We start from the raw sequence: 25,513 nt of genomic DNA, 5'->3' as shown, positions 1-25,513 counted from the left end.
TGTTTATCATGATACTGTCTAACATTTAAATTTTTTAGGGTGAAGGTGAAGGGTCAGGCGTCACGACCATTCACGAATCTCAGGACAGACCTAAGGCGACGTTATCATAGTCCAGTCAAAGAATGTGAGGCTCCGTATTCGCGAAAGTGTTCCTCATGCAGTTGTGGCAATCTGTAGTGATTTTGTTTACGGACGACGGTGACGACGCCATCGGCAGATTCATCGGCCGAGGGGGGTGGGTGTCTCACAAAAGCCATCCTGGAGTACAGCCACAAGACATTTATACACAAACGCGATATTAGAGCCAAGGCCAAGGACTCTCTCTGATAGAGCCCGGAGTAGGATTGCAGAAAAGCTTTTTAATCCTAAGAATAGCGTAACAGTGTAAAAATTGTGCATGTTCAAATGTGTGCGACCAAATGTATGTATATAAAGGGTTATTGGTAATTGGACGTATTCCCGTTAGGAGGTAATAGGGGTTATTATTTGCGATAATTTACATTATACAACCATTAAATTATATAGTTACAAAATGCCATAATTTAAATAAGTAAAAAAATACATAAAACTATTTACAAATATTTTTTATTATATTTGGTACAAAAACAAAATATTATATTACAGTTTAGATTCCATCTTTCGCAAAAACAATATTCATAAAAATTATATATCAAATATTTGAAAGCCTAGGGTCCCAGATTTTGGTGGAGCTGGTAAAGCCCGTTCTGGGCCGGGTATTACTGACAATCCTCTCTGGCAACGACGTTTACGTTCAGCTCGAGCTTCACCAGGCTCTGGTTTGCGAGGTAAAACGGAAAACCGTCTTCCAGGGGGAACTATTGACATTCGTTTGAAAAGGACTTGTGTTTCAACTCGTTGTTTCTCATCCATTACACTTACAATCTGTCTTTCACGTTGTACTATTGCCTTTCTTTCGTCTGCACTCATTGTTTCCGCTGCCATTTCAGCACATTTACATAAAAATGCTTGCACGCGTTCTGGATCCTGCATTTTCTTTGAAAATTCGTACGCTTCCTCAACTTGTATTCGTACTTCATTTGAATTTCCTTGTTGCATATCACCGCTCATTAGAACAAAACAACCATTTAACCACCATGTGACGTTACTTATTTCTTGAGCTTCCCGTTGGCAGCGCTTGGCATAAAACTTAGCAAGAGCATAATTTTTTTGAGTACATAAAAGGCGAGCTAATTCGTACATTAACCAGCATTTCATAGTAGAATTTTCACACATTTCTAATGTTGCTATTACTTTAGCTGTAGCTTGTTTGATATCAATAAATTTATAAGGATAGTTTGCCATGACTGAATCGAATGAGGTTGGACGACCAACAGGCAAACCCATTAAGAAAGCAATACGACGACGATTACCACGTTCACTGAGGGTGTATGATAAGCGATGCTGGGATAAATATCCTTCTCCAACGGCGCGATATAACCGATCCGTATACAAGTCTTTATCGGGTAATGTACGCGGAGTCTTACTATCAAGAAACATTTGCATGCGTTCTGCTTGTGCTATCAAATCCATAACACGATTCTCACGCATACATTTTTCAATCTGTTTAAGAAGTCTTTCAGCAGTTCGAGCTCCAACTTCACGTTCTTTAGTTAAAACTGATTCTTTGTACTTATTTTGATGTTTTGATTCTGCCTTTTCGGCTAATTTTACTGTATAATAAGGTCGCTGAGCTCGCAACATGTCTTGCCGTTCACTGAGAGATCGTAAAGCTTCTTTAACAATGTCTTTTAATTCTATACTTCCCCCTGCATTTGCGGATTTTAATCGTTGATCTTCAGTTAGTTCCCGTAAAAAAAACTTATCGTAAGCCATAGGTCCTAAATATTTCATAGCTAAAACGCGAGCTAATGTTAAATTTTTTCGTGCCTCTAGTTGAGTAAGCTTTCGTTTTTTTTTTGGTCTAGGGATTCTCGATATATGAAGGGGCTTTTGAGGTTCATCTTCATCAATACGAGTAGCTTCATTTTGTTTTATCAAAGGTAAGAATTCTAACATGACGTTACCAGCGTTAACACCGATACAGTCCTGAATTGTTTCAACACCTTGATTAATACCCTCTATAAAATAAGGTGGTTGACGTCTACATCTTGCACCTCTATAATTCATCACAACAGATCGTTCGAAATCTGACATTGTATACAATGCTCGACACTGCATGTTTCGGGCATTCATATTTCCCGGTTCCAATTTAAGAGCAAGTTCTGCATCGGCATATGCTTGAACGGGTCGGACAGCATCCGCACATACCTGACTACGCCCAGTAAGCATACGTACATCATCAGGAGAACTTTTGTAAGCTTCATCGTAGGATGCCTTGGCCTTTTCAAATTGTTCTAATCTTCTTAAATATGCACCTCTTTCACGATATACCGTTATAGCACCGTAAAGTTGTTTTTCCTCCATATTAAACAATAGCTTACCTTTTGCTTAAGCTATTAAAATTACAAATATAAATTTAATATTAATAAAATTTCGGGAGTGACAAAATTGCGTCACATTATGTTTTTTTTAGAATTCAGAAAATGATAGAATATAATTTAACCTCTATAGAGTGTTGAATTTCATTTTTGAAACGTGACTAAACTAGATTTCTAGTTATTATTTGTGATTAATATTAACAATATATTATACTATATTTAAGAAATTTATTTATATTTTGTTTTAAAATATTTTGTTGTAAGTATATTGTACATATATGTAAACGAAATATATTAACGGTCTGCCATTTTTTTTTTGTTTTTTATAAAATAGTTACTTGCACGGGCAAATGGGTCCCCTGAGGGTAAGTAGTCATCATCGCCCACATCGAACACACGTCGACAATGTAAAAAATAATAACCATCCTTAAAATCGCCATTACGACCCGAATAAGATCAGGAGCGCTTTTCTAACTCCGATGTTACTGAGAATTACTTGACGGAAAACTCAGTAACTTTGTACTAGTCTGACTAAAAGTCATTCGATTCCGTTTTAAGTTTTGCAGCCAATTAGTAAAAAAAAAGTTACATAAATCACTCAATATGAAGTACTAAATAAAAAACTTTTTTTTTTATTGAGAACATTTTTTAAATATTGTGTTCGGTAGGTTTTTAAAATAAAAGGTAACATATAATTAAATGTCACAAATAAAAAAGTTTATTGGCCATATAAAAGAGAGAGAAATCAGACAATTTTAGGTGTAAATCTGAATAAATTAGACAGCTACAACTGGAGCTGCTGTCAGCCTAGCAACTGGGGAAGAATATGCAAATCTTGCTACGGGCGCTGCATAGCCAAAAGGTGCGGAGTATGCTAGTTTTGCAACTGGAGCTGTGTATGATGCATATGCCAAAGGAGCTGTGTATGCGGCAGTGTATTTAGCCACTGGGGCAGCAACGATGGGAGCTGCGGCATATGGAGCAGCAGAAATGCGGGCGGGTACAACCGCTGGTTCAGCAACTACTGCCGGTGCAGCAACTAGTGGTTCCTTTCGCACGACTGCATTGAATCCATTAACAGAATCAGCGGAATAATCTACAGTACGGCGCGTACCATCGGGGTCTACGAGTGAATATGATCCTTGCACTAAATCACCATCACGTTGTTCTTGCTGGCTTTTGTAATCACCGGTGAGTGCGTCAGCTACATTGTATCCAAATCGATATTGCGGAAGAGGATCGAATTCTTCCAATCTGGCTGCGACTGCTGGTGCTGCCACTACAGGAGCCGCTGTAAGGGGAGCAGCTACAGCTACAGGTGCAACGCTAGCTTGGGCAAGCGCCAAGAAGCAAGAGAAGATAACGATCTGCAAAAATAAAGATAAAAACATTTACTTAAAATTCATAAGTTGAAATTGTCATTAGATAAATGACGGTCATATTCATGTGTACTAACATTCAAGTATTGTACTTGAAATAGTAACACCGTTTTATGAGAATGACACTAGAGTTATTACGTAAACCGAGCACGAAGAAATTACTAATAGGCCGAGGATAGAGTCTGTCAAGGACGGGTTTGAGTTGCGATTTGAATCTCAATTAGTTTAAGCGTTAGTGGTTTCCAAATATTGCAAGCGTTACTGAGATATGACAGTTCTTCGAATTTTTTATGACCGGATATGCTTTGAAAAACTTTTACAGATCCGTATATCAATATACGATTATAACTAAAATTTAATATAATCCAATAATATTTATTTTTCTATGAAGTCCATAAATTGAGAAATTAGTATTAATAATCATATTTCGATTATAAAACAATACCATTTGTAATAATAATATTTCTTCTTGGCAGCTTTTTTATATTGTATAAAATTTATAAAATAGTATTTTATTGTTATTTTCGTAAAAATAGTTTGTATTACCTTAAAGGCCATTGTTGTTTAGATGAGTTGGTGGTGAAGCCAAGTGTGACTATGCTCCTGAAGAATCTGCCGAGGTATATATACTGGTATGAGTTGTGACACCGGGCCAAGTTCACGCTTAGTATTATGTCGGCGCATCACTATGGATGTGCACGCAATTGGAAATGAGTTGTAATTTGTCAATGGCGGAAAATTCAGCGTTCTTGACTTTAGGCCAAATGTTATGAAATTTAACGAAACTACTGCTGTCTGATAAGGATATAACCTACATTTTGATTTAAAATAAGAACATTATTGCTCTTATAAAATATACCTATATTAATTAACTTACGAAGAGCATTTCAGCATTATAAGCAAAACTGTTTGAGACATTTAACTATGTACATATGTTAAACTTACCAAAACTCACCTAACATAACTCTAATAAAATTGCCTTTTACGAGTACGATGATCGCGTCAAAGTCGTACAACATGATTTTTTCATTAATCTTATAATTAATTTCGACTGTATTGCAGAAAATATAATTGCTTTCAAACATACCTCTAATATGAGTATGAAAGATTGTTTTGCCAATTATAAACTCATTTTCGAATATTTTAAGCTGACAATGAAGTTACAATTAGTTGAACTTACATATTTAAAGCAGATGCGAAAAGGAACCTGGAAAAAATTGAGCCTGTAGGATTAGCGGTTTAGAAGGTTCGGTTTAGGGATACTTTATATCACAAAAAAAATATTACATTGTTTCTTAAAAATAAACTTGATTAATTAAGAGTTAAATAAAAATAATTACTTACAGTTTGGCGTTCGAACTACTTACTACGTAATCATCGATCTCTTTTACTGAATATAAAATAAGAAAGATTGCTTAAGATTGTTATTAGATATAAATTCTCTCAATTTTTTTTGAAAATTGATACACTTGAAGAATTTTTAACATTACTAGTATTGTACATGCAGATTCCCTTAAATGGCGTCGTGTTGCGATACTCTAGCCAGTGGAACCTGTACATCGTTTTTAATTCTAATATTATATTTAGCAGACTATTGCTGGCATATCATTTATGTATGTGTATTTCATAGTTATACCAATATAATTATATTCAAATAACATATATGTATAACATGTATATATTTGTTAGATTAGATTAAATATTGTATATTTTTGTATAATTGTTCGGTCGGTGTTAGGTAATTGTAATGAAATGAAGTTTTAATTTTATTATTTTGTATTCTTTGCGTATTTTGGTAAATTTTTAGACCCCATATTTGTAACACGTACACCAATCAGGATTTAATGAATGTGTTGTATATGGAATACTTTAGTTTACAAGGTACATTTTTGGCAATGTTACGTAATACTCCACTTCATTGTATGATTTTAGTTCTTATGTTAATCAACGAGTGCTTTGGAAGTAAGTCTGTTGGTCTAAATATAAATAACAATTACTTGATTTGATAGTTTTATCCGATTATTCTGTTGATTATATGTAACTGTTTTACAAGACATCATGAAACAACTTAATTCGTCAAAAAAGATATAAATATTAAAGGAAGTCACATTAGCAACCTACGTTTCGTAAATGATATCGTATTGTTCTCAAGAACCGCAGCACAACTTGAATTAAATGGGAAGACGAACTTATAAAATTTGGAAATAATGACTGGATGAGAATAGCCTAAGACAGGAAAGTGGAGTTATATGGATTAGGCCTACTCGTCGAGAGGTCCTTATTTAAAATTATAGTAAAAAATAAATAAAAAAAAACACTGTTTTTATTAACACTAAGGAATTAAACAGACTTAAATAAAAAAAAAATATCTGTCTGTAATTTGATTTGGTAATTTATTGTGAGTTTCGAGAAAACAGTTTTTTTTTTTAACTTAAGCGGTAAAAATTATGTAGCTTGTTTTAATAATATTTATAGTTAAAAGGATTTGAAAAATATTTAAATCTCTTTGCACGTTTAAAATATTAAACATGGAATCTACAAAATAAAACAGGCACGTTTTGGCAGGCGTCAGGTAAAAATTTATTCATATGTACCAAATTATCACATCTGTTGGGTTAACTTTTTTGAGAAGATACCTTAAGTAACATATTATGACTAAATTTTATTGATATACGATTTATAGTTAAGAAATTGCACATTTAGCATATTATTTACAGTTCATTTTTTACAAGGAAGTTGAATATATTTTAAAATTCAATATTAAGCGTCATAATAAAGTAATTCATATTATACCAAATTTATAAACTCAAAATTGGTACCAATATAAAAAATTAAGATTTGGTAGTTTAATTAAGTTGTATTTTAATTATTTTTAAGCTTTAACTTCTGCAGGTCAAACCGTGGACAGAGAGGCAGTACTAGTATATGTAAAAACTTTAAGTATATATTTGTTGGTTGGCACATGATACATAGGTCACTATTTCTTTACCTGAGTCCATAACCTTTGTTAATGATACGGTAATGTCTATTGCTACGTAAGACAAAACTGAATTATTCAGGTATCAATGTTTCGTAGCGCCAGGTCACATTTCTGTTTTCCACTCAACCGCACTATTGCTTGACATTTGATATAATTTATACCGAATCGCATACGCATAAAATTTAATTTTTAGTTAAAATGTATTTTTCATAAATACAAATTTTACAAATTTACCAGATAAAGGAATTAACTGTTCATTCCCAAATACCAAAAATTACCGATCTCGACTCTATGTAAGATAAACATAAAGGTAAACATTGACAATTTGACACGTTCGATATCACGAAGACGCCAAATTTTAAATGATAACATATACATACACATAGAAGGAAAACGCTAAAAGCAATTAAATACGACATGTATAATAATAATAGCGACCCGTCCTGACTTTGCGCGAGTGCATTATGTTAATAAAGAATTATATGAATATTATTTATACCCTACAACACTCAGGAATAATGTAGCTTCCTTCCAGTAAAAAAAAATTAAATAGATCATTAGTTGCGGGGATTACTCCATAAATACAAACAAAAAAAAACTTATAATATTAGAACACATTATTTCTACACAACTACAGAATATCATATAATTAACAAAGTAACTAATCCTACAAAACATTTTAAACAGATAGTCGGGCCTAGGCATAAGGTCACTTGTGCAGTCTTTCACAAGGCTATTTACAACTTTTGCCTCTATCTCGATCACTTTGCAACTAAATTGTATCCTTTACCTGTTGTATTATAAATATTATTAAATAAAATATTTACTGTACTGTGTCTACCTAAATGTTTTAAGAATCTGAAATTCTAACGTCTTTATTCGACACAGAAGAATCATAATTTCTTATTGATTGTCAAACTTCTACCACCGGGGTCGGAAAGATTCAAAAAAGAACTAGTGAAAAAAATCACCAAATAAATTCGCGTTACTATGGTATTTTTTTTATATTTGAAATGGCCTGGAGGCGATCATTTTCATTTCATTTTACTTTAAAGTCGTTAATTTTTGCACCGCACTATTAATAATATATGTGTATTACATATATATATTATTACATTTATTAATAATAATGTATTTAAAAATAGTAAACAATATTTTTTTAATAATAAAACCTTTTTAAAAGAGCCGAGATGGCCCAGTGGTTAGAACGCGTGCATCTTAACCGATGATTTCGGGTTCCCAGGCGGGCACCACTGAGTTTTCATGTGCTTAATTTGTGTTTATAATTCATCTCGTGCTCGGTGGTGAAGGAAAACATCGTGAGGAAACCTACATGTGTCTAATTTCAACGAAATTCTGCCACATGTGTATTCCACCAACTCGCATTGGAGCAGCGTGGTATATGCTCCATACCTTCTCCTCAACGGGAGAGGAGGCCTTAGCCCAGCAGTGGGAAATTTACAGGCTGATTATGTTATGTTATGTTATGTAATTAAACCTTTTTACACTTTGACTGTCATTCACAGTGACTATACAATCGATTTTTTTATGGTGTAGGTTGGCGGACGATTATATGGGCCACCTGATGGTAAGTGGTCACCATTGCACATACACATACACAATGGCGCTGTAAGATGTATTAACCATTCCTTACATCGCCAATGCACCACCAACCTTGGGAACTAAGATGTTATGACCCTTGTGCCTATACTTACACTGGCTCACTCACATTTCAAACCAGAATACAACAATACTGAGTACTGTTGTTTTGCGGTAGAATATCTAATGAGTGGGTGGTACCTACCTAGACGGGCTTGCACAAAGCACTACCACCAAGTCATATTATAAGTTCATTGGTACAATTTAAGTGGATTTATAATAGGAAAAACCTACTAATTTAATTATTTAAAAAAAACATGTTTATATAAAACTGGGTCGATATTTATAAGAAATGCGTTCGTATACAATTTTATAAATGCGAAAGTAACTCTGTCAGTTACCTCTTCTCGCCTCGCTTAATCCGTTAAACCGATTTAGTTAAAATTTGGTATTGAGATAGTCTGAGTCCCAGGGAAGGACATGCCTCAGCTAATTTGTTATAATCCCAATACAAAACTGATCTCTCGCAGTCGTCGTCATATATAATATATATTTGAATCTTATAGAGATTAAATTAAAAAACTATCATATAATGAAAGACTGCTGGCGTACAGCCAGTGTACTCGTGATATTCAATTCTACCAACAAACAGCAATACTTAGTATTGTAGTGTCCCGGTTTGGAGGATAAGTGTGTCAGTTCAACTACATGCAAATGGGACATACCATCTTAATTGCCAAGTTTAGTGGCACATGGCAATGTGAGGGATGCTTAATTTCTTCCACCATCAACTTCTGGCCTACTTGCCAGTCTGCCAATGTAATATAATTTATACTTTGATGACCTTTTAAACGTCTCGGCTTATTAAATATGCTTCGTGTGAATAAATAAGGCTTTCAAATAGAAGCAGACTGAAAATAAAATTTAAGATCAGATTACATTATACTAGATATATTACATTGTTATATATTTCGATCTGTCTGTTCGGCTACCTATTTTTTTAAATTATTTTCAGTGCATATCATAGGGGTAAAGTAATATACACAGAATATAGATCACTACAGATAGACACAAATCTGTTTCTATATTTTACTTATGAATACAGTGAATGAAAATACATTTTCCTATAATTATATATAAATATATTCATGTTTTTTAAGTTAAATTTAGTGTTGGTAGAAAGGAGCAGAGTAAGCCACAGGTGCGGCATGTACAACGGGGGCGGCTGCGTCGGTAACGGGGGCGGTGTGTACGACAGAGGCGAGCTTAGCGACGGGAGCAGCGTAGGCAACGGGTGTGGCGACTTTAGCTACGATTGGAGCTGCTACCTTCACACTGAGAGCCTCTTTGCGCACAACCGCGTTAAACCCATTGTGGGGGTCAGCTGTGTAGTCCACGATACGCTTCGTACCATCGGGATCAACAACGGAGTACGAGCCTTGGACGACATCGCCGTCACGGGTTTCGTGCTGGCTCTTAGAGTCTCCAGTGAGTCCGTCTTGTACATCGTAAGCAAAACTGTATTGAGGGTGAGCGTCGTATTCCTCAGCGGCAAGTTTTGCTACAGGATAGGCTACTGGGCTGCTGTAGGCAAACTTAGTAATAGGGGCCGTAGAGTATGCCACGGGAGCGGTGTGATACGTTGGCGCAGCGTAGGTGACAGAAGCAGCTGGAATTATACCAGCGCTGACGGCGGCCACTAAGCAGGCAACAAACTGTAGAAAAAATATTTATTAATTTTAATATTTTTTTCTAATAATTCAAATTAACTATTTAATTTCACATCTTAAAAGCCATTTTAGGAGTTGTCTTGTAAAGCGAAAAATTAAATGTGATGATTTAAAGAAGTGAACCTACTGTTTATATACTGTAAGCGGTGCCACGAGGCTAAACTACTAGGCATATCCTACTCGCTATAAAACAGCGGTCGATGACATATTCCAAATCAATAGTCCAATTGTATAACTTGATATAGTACAAGGACTACCGGATGTAAATGTCACACTTTAGTCATAGTCTGTTTTTAATTTTCTTCATAACTTTAATGATCTCAACTTCATTAATTTTAGTAATTTAAAAAACTTATTCCTGTTATTATTTTTTACTTTTTTAATATACGTAAGAATTAGTGACATATACACAGGTCTTAAATATATTTTATATACATAAATATTCTTTTATTTCATTATCCATTTGACATAATTGTTAGATGCAATTTTTATACAGGTATTATAACAATGGTATATTGGTTGAATCGTGATAATCGACTTACTAATTCTAATTCTTTACTTTCTAACTAATCATAGTGTAACATATATAACAGAGAGCATTTAAGTTAAAATATTTTTTACAATGTTACCTAGTTATATATGTATGTATAACGGAGATATCACAGTAAAATATATCACATTATTTTGCGAATTGCTTTCGATTAAAAACTCTAATGGTATTTTTAATTATCATCGGAGGCTTGACTTAGTATCATACCCAGTTCATAAATCAGAAAATGAATGAACATTGATACAGCTCCTATAGTATATTTATTTTCATAGCACCATAAACTAGATTTTTAGGCTATTTGTAATCTCGAAACTTCTTTTGAATCGTTTTTGTGAAAAACTTTGTAGCGTCACATTATATTTACAACGATCTTAGGTATATCCAAAAATATCGTGGTTTTGATAGAAACATTGACAAATATGGTATACATACACGAGAATTAAAAATAAATTTGTAACATCGCATGTACCATTAATTTCGTGTTGAACGGCTTGGTGAAGATGGCTATAATTTAGTTCTTGTTGCCGCGGAGTTCGAGTCATCGGGAAAGTTGCTTTACTTCAATTGTTTTCTATGATTTATTCTTTTATTTTTTTCAAATAATATTTTTAAAATGCCTAGTAACACGATAATGAAGGAACTCTTAAAAGTAAGTAATTAACGTACTCTGAAATTTTATTTGTGAATTTATAAAAATCAAAATACATATTATTCATTTAAGTAAGCTCCTACAAGCACTTTTGAATCGTTATGTTAGTGTTGAATAAAAGGTGAAGCAACTTTTAGCTTCGGAAAGTAGAAGAACCGGTGAAAAACTCAGAAGTTACTTTTATCCACCATTTTAATTACAGACTATGTCAGTAAAGTACATTTAAATTTTACATATATGCCGTGCCTAGAAATTAGTAAATACTAAAGTCCATGCTTTTTTATCTTTAATATAATATTTTATAGACGATTAATATGCCATATTTAACAATGTTTTTTGACATTAACTTTAAATTTAAAATAGGCCTAGTAAAAATAACTGTGATCTCTTATTATAGAAACGAATACCGTGTCCCAGGAAGAATGTAATAAATTTGCAAAGTCGGAAACTAAGTGTTATAAGCTTTCCTCTTTGTGTCATTACAATGATTATTATCACTTTCTCGAGTTAATTAAATATTTAAATGAAAATTAAATTGTTTTTCTAAATAAATATTTTATTTTTTTAATTTATTATTTTATGATCGTTCGATTATTATGTTTCCTTTTATAATCAAATATTTTTAACTTTCTCAGAAGCTATATGTATCATGTATAATAGTATCAAAGTAGTTCTACAAAAAATTCAACACGGAATTGGTAACATTGTTATTTAATGTCCATCGTTATAAAAGTGCGTACTCTGTGCGTAGGGATTGAGAAAAAGAGTAGGCGCGTTATCATAGGTTAACTTAGCTAAAAATCTTGAAGTCTAGGTAATGGTATGTGCAGAGATATATTTATAATATTCATTTTTAAAATGTTATGGATATTACTAAGCCAAGTATTGTGATAGAACATTATTTCAATGAATAATATTCTCTATTCTTTTATAAATATTTTATGATTGTTATTATTTTGATTTAAAATAGTTTTGTCATTACATCATTACATAAAATAATTGTCTTATACATTTTACTTTACTACTATATCTTGATGACTTTGTAAGTCAGGTTTTCATGTTGTCGGGTTTCTATATAAAAATAATAAGAAAAACAGTGAATTCGTTTCAAAAATTTATTGCCATAAATCCATACTTAATATTACAAATGCGAAAGTAAGTCTGTCTGTCTGTCTGTCTGTCTCGCTTTCACGCCAAAACTATTGGACCGATTTAAATGAAATTTGGTACACAAATAGTCTAGAGCCTGAGAAAAGACATAGGCTACTTTTTATTTTGAAAAAAGTGCGGTAAAGGGTTGAAAAGGGAGATGAATGGTCGTAAGTTATAGAAAGTATTGTTATTTTTAGAACTAGAAGCATAAAACTTATATTTTAGGCTGTACACTAACATATCATGACACCCACTAAGGAGGGAATAATGGAAATTCTACCCCTAAAGGGGTGAAATAGGGGTTGAACGTTTGTATGGAAGTCCATATTTTTTTAAGTCGAAATCATAATTCTTTATTTTTAGGATACTGATTAAAAATGAGTACATAAATATTTAAGCGTGTCTGCATATTCTACTCCTAAGGGGGTGAAATAAGGGATGAAAGTATGTATGAAAGTCCGTAATTTTTTAGGTTAGAAACATGAAACTTTATTTTTGGGATACTGATTAAAAATAATTAGATATATATTTCAACGTTTCTAGATAATCTTCCACTAAGGGGGTATTACTTCGCATTTCTCAAATAAGCTACTTTTTTAGTATTATACCTTGAAAGCCATTTTGTAGTGGATGGATGTGACTTCACAATGAGGAGTCCTCAATTCGAATGTAATCAAACAAAATCTTTAGGATTTTTTATACGCCTTCTGGTTGCCGCGGGCGATGCAATATATATGGTAGGTACCATTGTGTTGACACATGAAATATAATGCGGTTACATACAAAATGTACGTCGCGCGGTTTGTGTTTACCACGTCTAAGGACATCAATATTTGTTCGAGTAATCTGAGAATAAGATCAGTAGGCTATGATTGATATGAAGCGTAAAGATCACTTGCATTTCAATGGAAACCAGTTTTCTTTGAATTTTGTCTTAATGTATTTTTACGCTTCATAGTTTTATTTTTTGATAAACATATCGTTTTGATTATAATTATTTAATTAGATCTGCAATGTTCATATACAAATAATCTCATTTCTTTACTCGCTAAACAAACATTAAAAAATAATTTAAAACGTTAATACGACTCAATATAATAATCAAGATTTTATTAAAACATTTTTTAATAAAATCTTGTTTTTAAAATGAATCATACCATTGTGTTTTTATTATTTAAAAATATATATATTATGTCAAAGTATATTACCTGTCAAATAACTGCTAACAAATTCGTTAATCATAATTAAACAATTTATGTTATTTGAATAATTATGAATAGTAAGTCAATAAATATTATTGCTCGTAATAAAACACCATTAACTAAAAGATTACCACAATATTGTAGCACTTTTATAAGTTCTAGCATCTCATAAATCGTATATTATTAATTGATATCTATTTAAATTTCAAAATATAGCATTTAAAATAATTAAATGATGCGGAGCCGTGTGTATATATATGATGATCTATAGATCTATTTGCTAAAGAAGACGCGCCCCTCCACTTTAAATTATGGGCGTGTATTGCGTTCTTATTAGTGAGTGACGATTGTGCTTACAAGATGTTTTAGTGTGCGTGAGACGACTGAATAAAAATTGTAAAATGAAAATTGTTTGCTATTTTTTTAATGTGATGGGGTTTGCTTCGTGAGTGATCTATACTGATAAATTATGTTTATGTAAATGACGATTCAAATAATATATTAACATGATAGAGCCCCCATTTTTCAATATGCGGTTTTATTTAAATAAGATAGCGATGAAAATCTTTATATGATTAGGTATATTGTCTGTATAGTTACACCCCATGTAAATAAAGTACTTAGCTAATAATAATATTTAATTAATATATAAAGATATATTTAATTTGTAATCTCATTTTTGTGATATTTGTTTTTTGTGCCAGTAAATTTATTATTATTTTTATTTGATGTATTGTATTTTATCATTTCTTTAATGCTCATTTATATGTCTTTATATATAGATATGATGTTTTTGTTGCGGTCCATAAAATTTATGCGGCACAATGGAAGCAGGATGTATGGAGCTTTTCACGATACTTTAGACCAACTAACTGGAATTGAAAAAAGAGAACTCTTAGCTCATCTTGCTGGCGACTGTGACCCATTCCGTATGCTGAGTATCAAGAAAGGTATAATAAAATAAATATGTCAATTTTAACATTATATGTGATGTAAACATTTGGATGTTTTAAAATTTTATACTTTATTCAAGTGATATTGTGTACACATCCGGCGAACCGCAAAACAGAGTCATTTTAACTGATAATTAATAAATAATACTGCATACATTGAAAAAAATCTAAAATAAATAATATTTATTAGGGGTTCCTAGTGTATAAGTGAAAAGAGGTTCTTGAAATACATCTCCGCAAGCGTACATGCTAATTATTGATATACATATCAAACATTCAAATGCTTTCTTGGATGTACCCGCAGGCTCTAGGAGCTCACAAAAACCTTCCCAGACGTATTCCTTACCCTTCATCTGACATGTACCGTCCATATTACATTATAAGCACATTTTACAGTCATATAAATTAAACGTAAAATAAACTATTCAATAATTATCGCTTACATCTGTTATTCTTTTACATAAATCCAATTAATAATGATTAAAAGTAATAGGACCTATGAACATAGCGTATACACCATATTTTATATATGAGCTGCCTGTGAGATTCAAATCTAGATAGATATAAAATCTGCCTCAAAATAATTATAATAATCATAACGTAATTATAATAGTTTATTTAGAATACAGACGTTAATTTTGATGAGATTCATTTTATTTAATTTTTACTTTTTCAATCATGACACTTAAGATGGGATCCATTTTTCAGATTAAAAAAAAATATTAATTGCGTAGTTCTATTAAACTAATACTTTCAATGATACCCTTTCAGGTCTAGGTACCTGGGAATGCCCTAACCTCATACCAAGTGCATTCTGCAAGCGGCTCGTGGGTTGCGTGTGTTACCCCGAGACAAACCATATTGAATATATATGGCTACATCAAGGCGTGCCAAAGCGCTGTGGCTGCGGTTATTGGTTCGTGCTGTGTCCCATTGCACCACTGTAATGTTTCTTGTAATTATTTGCACGGATTAAAATAATATTGTACAAAATACAAATACAAGACGATTACAAATATTAATTTTATAATTGTAATGAGTTACAATTTTATTTATTATTTACCTCTTCACTTTAAATAATCCAGTTTTTATTCAATTATTTTATTAGCCTTAGGTTACCTCATGTTTAACATAGCATATAATGTCATTTAATTTTCTTTGTCAATTGAGTATTATTAGTATTTATTTACTAATAGTAATAAATATTTTATAGGTCACTTTATTTAATTGTCCACCCACATAGTGAAATATGTATTACTAATGCTCACAGTTAATTCAAAATCAAAATCAAAATATACTTTATTCGCTACTCCACTTCACTATTTCAATTTTGAAACATCATTTTACAAAACTATATTGAGTAAAGCTACCACCGGTTCGGAATGTAGTATGTTTTAATGATATATCCTGCCTGAAAGTCAACAATTTTAACATCTATATAGGTAATAAATCTTATTGAATAATATACTTTTTTATTACTATATTTTAAACAAATTATTTAAACTTATGAATCGGCAAATTTAAATAAAATTTTATATCATATACAAGATTCTATTAAAGTGATCAATGTCACTGTAAATATATATAATATTGATTGAAAACTGTAAAACCACTACAATGCATTAAACAATATTTTTAGACAAATATAGTGTCAAAAGTTAGTGTTTTATAAAAGCATATATATTTTCCGTTTTCAAAATAAAACACCAGTAAAATAACCATGACACATTTATTATATTTCATATTTCATTTATTTAACTAATATCACAATAATATATTAGAGCTCAATAAAGTTTACAATAGTTTATATAAATTCATAGTAAGCTTAATTATGCATATAATTTGGCATAAAATATTCTCCCTGGTTAAAGTTGAGACGTTCAGGTGACGTACCATTGCCAGGATTAAAATAAGTCGTTTGATCATTTTGAACAAAACGGTTCAATGAATATTTTGGAGATACCATTTTTTTTAAATACGGAACAGGATATATATAACCATTCCCACCAAAATTATGTACATTATTTGGAATATAATTCATATGCCGCTTGTTCTGCAGTTGGTTCGAAGTAAAGGGTTCATTACGAACAATCGCTTTAAATCCGCTTTTAGAATCAGCGGTGTAGTCAACAATCCGTTTTGTTCCATCAGGATCTAAAACGGAATACGAACCTTTAACAACGTCACCTTGTCTAATTTCGTGAAGACTTTTGGCGTCACCGGTAGAGGGATCAACTATGTCGTACCAGTAGTTGTACTCTGTGCTCGTTGGTGGAGGGTCAGTAACTATTATGCTCAAAATTCCATTTATTACAAAAAAATATACCAGGACCTGTAAAATATAAAATAATATACCTTATAATTACTGAACTAAAATATAATATATCTGACAATTTAATTAAATAATTACCTGAAGCATGTTGCAAATGGTCTCGATAAAAGGATTCGAAGTAATAGCTAACAAAATCGCGACATTGGTCGTATTTATAGAAGCGTGGCGTTCACTAGCATGTTCCGTATTGCAGATCTAGTCACAGAGTATCCAAACGCATATGCAAATAGAGCATGAACATTATATATTTTTTTATTGTTTTTTAAATGCGATACCTGTATAGATTAGGCTTTCGTTTTATTCGTTATTCTAAGCTGTTAAGATATTTATTATAACGTTAAATAATGTACAATTGTCCGATAAAGAAAAAATAGTTTAATTGTAATCGCACAAATAGAAAAGTGAGTTTTCATAAATGATCAATTAAGAACAAAAATTCCCGATTGTCCATCTATCTATGGTTATTAATTATCGATTCGCTATTCATGTGTGAATCCTAAATATAGCACAGTCAATTTGTTAAAACTTTTTGGTTTGCGTTTATTTCAGACAAAATATATATTACCATAAGAATAAGTTGTATTCAACAATTATGTTTATTACATAAATTCGCTAGTCGGTGTTTAAATTTGAAAGTGACATAACAGGGTCACATAGAGCACGTTAAAGGACTTTACTTAATATAGAACGACAATGTACATAACATTTTTATTATATTTTCGCCTGTATAAATTACCCAACCTTTACTACAAACGGTTCAGTAAAATGGTTTACACAATTAATATTGGCAGATCATTCCCTTGAAAACATTATTAATTTAAAAATTTAAATTGACAAAACCAGAGTATATATTTTATAGTGTATTTATGTACACATATGTATACGTACATATGCTGCTTACATTGCTGGTCACTATTTTTTTCACTCGCGACAAAAGTAAGTAAAGGGAGCAAATGTATAATGTTTGGTGCCACACAAATATTTCACTGTCTCACATCCGTCTAAACGATCCTGATGATCATGTTTTGTAGTGAGTATTCAGTTTGTTCTAGCAGCAATACTCAGCTCTAATACTCAGAGTTTATATACATAATAAATATTACATATTATTACACAAAATTTTATAATCAATATTCGTAATAAATAAAATGGTTTATTATTCTATGCGGTGAAAGAGGCGTAAGTTACAACACTTTGGCTCCAATTCCCACTTTGCGGATAGAATTCGCTCTACAAATAATTTATATCGAGGCATAGAACAGTTACAATTTCATGGCTACATTTAATCAATATATTTCAATTTACAAAATAAAACTTTGACAGCGTATTTTGGGAGAGTAATTCTTCCACGTAGTATTTTTTTTAATTTGTACATGAAGACTAGGTATATATGCTATATCGTAATTGTTACCATCTAAGATGTTACTTTCTTTTCCAATACTATATCCTGAATAGTTTGTTACCTTTTGACTGTGGGTATGGATTTGAAGAAAACAGTATTGTTATATAATTATTTAATTGTAAAAACCAAAATTTATAAATCTTACAATAAGTTTAGTTACTTAATTTAGTTACAGCTTTTGTACTATAGATATTTAAAAAATATGCCAGCTAGACTCAGCGTGGGTCACTTGGGATAAAAGGAATGTTTGAAAATTAAATGCATTGCAATGCATCTTATTGAATAATAAAATTTAGGCGCCACTGACGATTCAAAGGTTGTCCATTTAATTATTTAGTACACCGTTCGCCAGGCCGGTGTAACTAAGTTGGTATAAAAAATTAAAGTGGGTACATCATCAAATTTCCAGCTACACATGGATATTGTTTATATCTAAAGGAACAGGCATGCCATCCTTGAAGTTGCACCAGCAGCTATCTGGACACACTCATCCAGGAAACTGCAGCCGTCCACACTTAATATTTCAAATCCATGTGGTGGGTAAAAAAATTACCTCCTGCAATACGAAATATACAAGTTCAATAATCAAGTAAATAACCAAGAGATAAATACCTTTAACGAGGGATGTAAGCAGTAATTTACCTTTTTCGAGGTTCAAAGGCCTGCTTACTTTAAATTACGATTTCAACTCCGGAGATGCATTCCAGTGGGTCAAAAATCACTGTAAATCACAAATTAAACATGATTACGACTTTCTGAATTGCAAACCAACGCGTTTAAGCAAAAACAGGAATTAAAGACTTACAATTTTTTAAGGTGGGTAGATATATGTTGTATAAAGTTTTATCAAACTTCAAAACTCCATTATAAATATATTCTGAAAAGATATATGCTGTTAAAGCACTGAATTAATAATCAATCACAAATTAAGAAACTCAACTATTAAGGTAACTCACCGATATATTCAGTATATCGAATTTGAACTTTGAATTCGGTGTTAAACTGAAGATGTAAAAATGTAAAAAGAACGAAATCGAAAGTTCTTGAAACTTTGAAAGGTTTAAGAAGTGTGGCCAGAATCACTACCAAAAATACCCTAAATTAAATAGGAATTATATCCAAATTTAAATCAAGAAAATAATATAATTTAATAAAAGCCAATTATGAGGCGAAATAGATCTGTCATAATAAATTTCCGACATTTTCAAACAAATACTAACCCTTTATTTGATGACAGCTAATAAATTAATCTGAAACGATGCAAAATGACTTCCAACAAATACAACAAACGAATTAGATAATAAAATCTAATTTTAATAATTATTTCACTACATTGATAAAATAAATATAATTTGGCATTTTCTTTGAATTTAAATACTAAAATAAATATAATTTTCTTTGAATTTAAATTATAAAATAAATATAATTCATTTTATTATTTAAATTTAAAGAAAATGCCAAAATGATGTATTGGGCAAGCAATACCGATATATGGGAAGTGGGAAATGGGTTAACGGCACGGATTTTAGCGAATTGACACTTTTGTGACGTTTTATATAATTTAAAAAAAAATTAAAATTAAAAAATATTTTTTAATGTAACAAGTTGATGGGACTTTAACTGATCAGCCATACTAAAAACTAAATATTTGATCAACACAAATTATGGTATTCATTGTTATAACGGCAAAATTGTAAAAGCCTTACAATAAAAATGTATACATTATTCATTTGACCGTGGTAAACTTTTAAGTAAATTAACCTATTTCATTGCGCACCAACTTCAATTCAATGACCATGGAAACGTTTCTCGTCTCATTTGCAGCTTATATATAGCCTTAAAGTTTAATGTTGCTAAGAAATTAAAATTCAAAAGTCAAGTTTGACCCAAAATTGCCATCGTATTTGTATACATACGATATAATAAAGTAAACAACGTAAGATTATGGGATTAAATTCTAATAATCACTACAACTACAATATTGCAAGGATTGAAATCAAATCAAAATATACTTCATTTAAGCATAAAAAAATAAAAATATATGTTGTATTTTATTAAAGAAACTAATTCTAAAAGAGACAAATATAATAAGATTAGGTATTAATAGACCGAACAACCCTCTTTTGTAAAATGAAGCGAGATTCAATACCTGTTACTATTTACCAGCGTTACCACGAACTAATATATCATAAGACATGATATGTCATTAACACTACTAATACCATAAACATAAGTAATAAAAAATAAAACCGGGCAACTGCGAGTCAGATTCGAGCACTAAGAATTCCCAAGCACCACACAATACTGAAAGATTTACTAGTTTATTTAATATTTAGAGTTTTCATAGATTTTCCTGTAATTTGTTCGTTAGAAATAATTAATTATCTTTCTACAAGATATTGCTTCTCGCCAAATTTCATGATTCTAGGTCAACAGAAATGGGGAAAGGAGGAATGAATGGGAAATATATCTTAAAATAACTTTTTTTGTGCTTGTTATCTAATGCATAACAAAACATAATTATAGTGTTGAGCGATTGCTTAACATTATATCTTGGCTCAAATAAGTCATGATATCATCCGAAGCACGATTTACAAGTCTATGGTGCATGTTATTTAAACTACATGCATGCTTTCAAAAAAACATAAACTATAAATAGCTAATCACCAGGTTCATTTAATAATATTAAAGTCATATTACTATTATTTTATGCTGTCACGAATCAAACATATGTTACAAATTAGTATTAAAATTAATTAATTAAATACGCAAATACGCATCCCTACTTTTCTTACATCATTTGACTTATCTTTTATGCGGTGACGTAAATTCTTATACATAATTATTAAATATTTAACTTTAAATACAACATTCAAATCAAATCAATCAAAAATAAAGAGTACCACAAATATGATTTGTAATAATAGCAGCCATATTAGGATATTTTACTCTTGCATGTAATAGACATCAACGCGTTCTCTGTTTAATTCATGGAAAGTTTAAAGAGCCTTACTTTAGTCGTTCGTATACATATGGTTTGACTTATGGTTTCGTAGTATTTCACAGACCATCAAAGACTAAGGTTGTTTAAGTCTCATCGAGAATTAACTGTATGAAAATGAGTATATTATTGTTTTAGTGTGACTTGTCTGGAAGCAACGTAATGTTGAGAAATAGATAAAGCTACCTGTAATTACATATACTTATGTATATTTATTGTCTCAAGGTAAAATAATTTGAACAATAAATTATTACTCTAAATAAGACTTAATAAATAATCAATAGCAAGTGCTCTATATCAAATCTACTAAATTCAATACGGCCGAAAAAAATGGAAACATGATTTACTCTTACTACTGAATATTAAATTATTATTACTCCTTATTTCTTGCTTATCAAAAATCATCTCCTTTTCTCGTCATCCGATCTCTTAAAGGTGGTTATTTTTGTTTTATTTTACATTTAAAACAGTTTGAAAGTAAGAATGTAATATAAAATATATTATACATATCTAAATCTTGATATACTGGCCTACAACGAACAGCTTAAGCCGGTGGGTCTAACAGGATGAAATTTTGCACAGGATTTCCTTACAGAACATAGGCAAGCACAAAATGAGGATTTTTCAAAATTAATTTCTAAAGGGGGTTAAATGAGGAATGAAAGTTTGTTTGGAAATTCCTCAGTTCTGTTATCAAAAATATGGAAATCGGTCTTTAGGCTTATGTAAATAAGTTGAAATTTATTTTGAAAATGCATCACCTGTGTGGGTGAAACTTAGGATGAATGTTTGTTAGAAATATGAAAATCGATGTTTAGGCATACGTTTAAGAGTACAAGTCTTTTCTTACAGTATTTTAAAAACTAATCACATAAGAAGGTGAAATTGGAGTTGAGTTGCAAAGAGAGTGTAGCGTAAAAGAAATACAATTGGAATTATAGGTTATCAAAAAACTATAAGTATTTAATAAAATTGGATGGGTTCCTCATTAATATTTTCGATGGGGTCATTGCACGGAACATGGCTAGTTAGATCACAATTTACTAGGCAACCAAAATTAACTACATCAAGTTCAGTGAGCACTAATATTATATAAAAATTTTACTTGGAATTATCAAAAAATTAAAAGCAGAACTGTGATAATTATTAGTACAAATAAAACTCGAATTAAAGAATAAAAAAAATTTAAAAAGCATTGTTTTAGATATATTCGTAATAAGTCAACCTCAAATTCGTATAGAAAAAAAAAATTGACTATTTAAAAATGGCGACTTTGGCGTCATATTTAACAATGTGAATAAGCATAAAGTTCTTAACTCGTGTGTAATGTGTATGCGTATGATGTATAAAAGCCGGTTGGGACTGACACACATTTGATATGCCATTATTACTCACTCTAGTTCAAGATCATCAATGTAATTGTATGTTGTAATGTACTTGCACGGGTCCAAATAGTTTTATTTAAAATGATTTTATAAAATAAATAAAGGTTAATTTAAAATTACAGCTTAAAGAAATTAAAGAAAATTAGAAAGAAAAAATTTTCAATAATATCTTGACTAGTATCATCGATATTTAGTCGTTACAATGGTACTTTGAGCTCAACACATATTTGATGATAAATTAATTTCAGGTAATCAATTTTGTGGTACAAGAAAAAAATTAAAAATTTTTTTTGGAAATTCGTTTTATTATAAAAAGGATTGTTTTATTTTAAGTAATCTTTCCTTCAATTGATTTGAGCAAAAGCTTGAATAATTTCCTTATTAAGATCGAAAATAAATAAGCCGATTTGGATTCCTTTTATTTATTACCCTAGTTTTTAACATACATTTAACACTAACTTTATTCATCAACATATAAATAGATTCAGGTCACGTCGTAGGTATCGTGCTAAAAGACAGATTAAAACATATGTAATGTGAACTCAAAAAAACAAATTTTTCGAAACACATTTTTCGTTATTATATTAACGATTACTTCTTAAAAAACAAATTAACAATTTAGTTTATAAATAAAATCATTTTAGTAATGAGAGTAATGATGTTAAATCTGTCCTAGTAACGCAATTAGTGAATAGCAGCAAGAGGTGCCACGCCTTTTACCACTCCCCCAAGGGGTTGCTTGTGAACAACCGCGTTGAAACCATTGTGGGGGTCAGCGGTGTACTCGACAATACGACGGGTGCCATCAGGATCGACGAGGGAATAAAAACCTTGGACCACGTCACCGGAACGTGTTTCATGCTGACTTTTCGAATCACCTAATTACAAAAAAATAATTAAAAAAAACTACCTTCCATATAATGATTATTATTAAATAATTATTTTATACACAATCATACCAGTCAGAGCATCCTGTATGTCATACGCGTAGGAATACTGAGGATTAGGGTCATAATCCTCAATCGGTGCAGCCACCTTAGCCACAGCATACGGAGCTAATGCTGGCCGTGCAACTGCTAGAGGGGCAGCCAATCCGTACGGTCTAACGTAGCCTATTGACGAGGGCGCTAGAAGACCAGCGTACGCGCTAGATACTAATGCCACTAAAATAAGAACCTGCATATAAGATAATTAAGACATTTAAAGAAGCTTTATTAAATACGATTTCTTGGAACACAAAAAACAACAACATTTATATTAAGAACCACATTGGTCTTAAAATCATATAAAAATAAACGATAACGACACGGATTTTAACAAAAATGCAAAATATACAAGCATTCTTACTTAATAAATTATGCTGATAATTTATATTTACATTAAATTTATATACAATATTAAAATCATGTAACGTAATACCTTCATCTTGGAGTTCAGTGGGCGCGTACAAACTAAAAGCCTGTGACTGCCAAGGGTTGGACCTACTCCTTATATACTAGTACTGTTGTATCATAATTGGCTTAGAAAAGGGCGTATTATAAACCTACATTGAATATTATTGCTTGCATTATTAACACACCTTTCAAACAATGTATTAAAACACAATTTCAAACACATAGGCTAACCTACTTATATATGTAAATGAAAATATCTAGGTTACTCATAAAATGGAAACAAAACATGAAAGGAATTCAGATATTCAACTGAATTTATTTGATGATATCATTTATTAGTTTGAAAATAAATTATTAATATCATGGTTATAAAGTTAAAACTTCTGGTATTCATCATTATCATAGGAACCTTTTATAATTATGAGTTAGTTGACTATACCTGTTTCATTTGTGAAAAGGGAATCTACATCCCAAGTCGGTGGTTGCTCTACAATCAATTTAATGCAGTAACATGAATATTCAAAAGTGCTTTTAAGAGCTTATTTAAATAATAATTAGATGTTTCCTTCATGTAGTTTAATTATTTTGTCAATTTAGTTAAAAAGTTTTGTATTTATACTGCAATATAATTATTGATATCTCATTGTTACGATAACTGTCCTGGCGTAAATCCCGTGCGAAAATGGGACAGCTACTTATTTTTATATATTTCGCAGTAGTTAAAGTTCCTTTTCATAACATATAAATCTGTATTATTGCATAAGGAATCAGCCATCACATTACTATTGAATCTATATATATATTAAAATAACCATAACAATGCAGTTCACAATATATTTAAGTCAAGACTTCGTCGCCTGACAATTTATTAACAGCAATTTATCATAATTTGCTTATTTTAAAACAATACGGAAAATCTATCTATTTCGATTAAAATATTTTTAATAGTAAAATTCACTGTATCCATTATGTTTAAACGAAATTTATAAAAAACAAACTTTTTTCTTAATTAAATATCTTTTTTAATACCTAGTCACTTTAATTTAATTGTTTCTTATAATAATACAGATGGCGCAAAAAATATTAAGTTTAATATTCGGTTCTGAATCAAGTGTTTAGAATGCGTAAATTTTAATTAAGGATTTAAAATCATCTCTTCAAAACGCGTGGTCATAGTCTAGTCGTAGGATATTCACAGGTGTTACCGTACCTATTACTTATAATCTTTTTTTCCATAATTCTAATTATTTTGACGTGATCATATCATTAAATAAATTGCTCTATGTAGAAAAATAGTAAATAAACTATATTCAAAACATTATGTTATAATTACAAGACACTACAAA

General features: G+C 31.0%; 6 protein-coding genes across 6 annotated transcripts in view; 1 reads left to right on the top strand and 5 right to left on the bottom strand.

Moving 5' to 3' along the window:
- LOC113401560 (pseudouridine-5'-phosphatase-like) overlaps positions 1–25,513 on the top strand; it is a 159,434-nt gene that overhangs the window by 51,242 nt on the left and 82,679 nt on the right. The gene's annotated exons all lie outside the window — the stretch shown is intronic.
- On the bottom strand, positions 631–2,525 carry LOC113401658 (outer dynein arm-docking complex subunit 4-like). The gene has a single exon (XM_026641652.2). The coding sequence runs from the start codon at positions 2,443–2,445 to the stop codon at positions 664–666; it is 1,782 nt and encodes a 593-aa protein (XP_026497437.1). The 5' UTR covers positions 2,446–2,525; the 3' UTR covers positions 631–663.
- LOC113401681 (larval cuticle protein A2B-like) lies at positions 3,153–4,542 on the bottom strand. The gene is made up of 2 exons (XM_026641689.2): positions 4,385–4,542; positions 3,153–3,826 (listed from the first exon to the last, which is right to left on the bottom strand). Exons 1-2 carry the CDS (start codon positions 4,394–4,396, stop codon positions 3,236–3,238), a joined length of 603 nt encoding a protein of 200 aa, XP_026497474.2. The 5' UTR covers positions 4,397–4,542; the 3' UTR covers positions 3,153–3,235.
- On the bottom strand, positions 9,584–13,118 carry LOC113401700 (larval cuticle protein A3A-like). Its single transcript, XM_064218138.1, has 2 exons — positions 13,107–13,118; positions 9,584–10,132 (listed from the first exon to the last, which is right to left on the bottom strand). Exons 1-2 carry the CDS (start codon positions 13,116–13,118, stop codon positions 9,584–9,586), a joined length of 561 nt encoding a protein of 186 aa, XP_064074208.1.
- Positions 16,460–17,188, bottom strand: LOC113401595 (uncharacterized). The gene is made up of 2 exons (XM_026641570.2): positions 17,064–17,188; positions 16,460–16,985 (listed from the first exon to the last, which is right to left on the bottom strand). The coding sequence occupies exons 1-2, from the start codon at positions 17,070–17,072 to the stop codon at positions 16,479–16,481; spliced, it is 516 nt and encodes a 171-aa protein (XP_026497355.2). The 5' UTR covers positions 17,073–17,188; the 3' UTR covers positions 16,460–16,478.
- LOC113401597 (larval cuticle protein A2B-like) lies at positions 23,410–24,270 on the bottom strand. The gene is made up of 3 exons (XM_026641572.2): positions 24,193–24,270; positions 23,733–23,949; positions 23,410–23,651 (listed from the first exon to the last, which is right to left on the bottom strand). The coding sequence occupies exons 1-3, from the start codon at positions 24,196–24,198 to the stop codon at positions 23,458–23,460; spliced, it is 417 nt and encodes a 138-aa protein (XP_026497357.2). The 5' UTR covers positions 24,199–24,270; the 3' UTR covers positions 23,410–23,457.

The sequence above is a fragment of the Vanessa tameamea genome, chromosome 20 (assembly GCF_037043105.1).
Source record: "Vanessa tameamea isolate UH-Manoa-2023 chromosome 20, ilVanTame1 primary haplotype, whole genome shotgun sequence".
Lineage (NCBI taxonomy): Eukaryota > Metazoa > Arthropoda > Insecta > Lepidoptera > Nymphalidae > Vanessa > Vanessa tameamea.
Note: the sequence above shows the minus strand (reverse complement) of the source record. Positions and strands in the feature narration are given on the sequence as shown.

What these genes read in the sequence shown, in the direction of transcription:
- LOC113401597 (XM_026641572.2), bottom strand. An exon ending in CATACAGGATGCTCTGACTG is followed by an intron (nt 23,652 to 23,732) that starts GTATGATTGTGT and finishes TTTTGTAATTAG; the next exon opens with GTGATTCGAAAAGTCAGCAT.
- LOC113401658 (XM_026641652.2), bottom strand. Translation starts at nt 2,445, where the DNA reads ATGGAGGAAAAACAACTTTACGGTGCTATAACGGTATATCGTGAAAGA.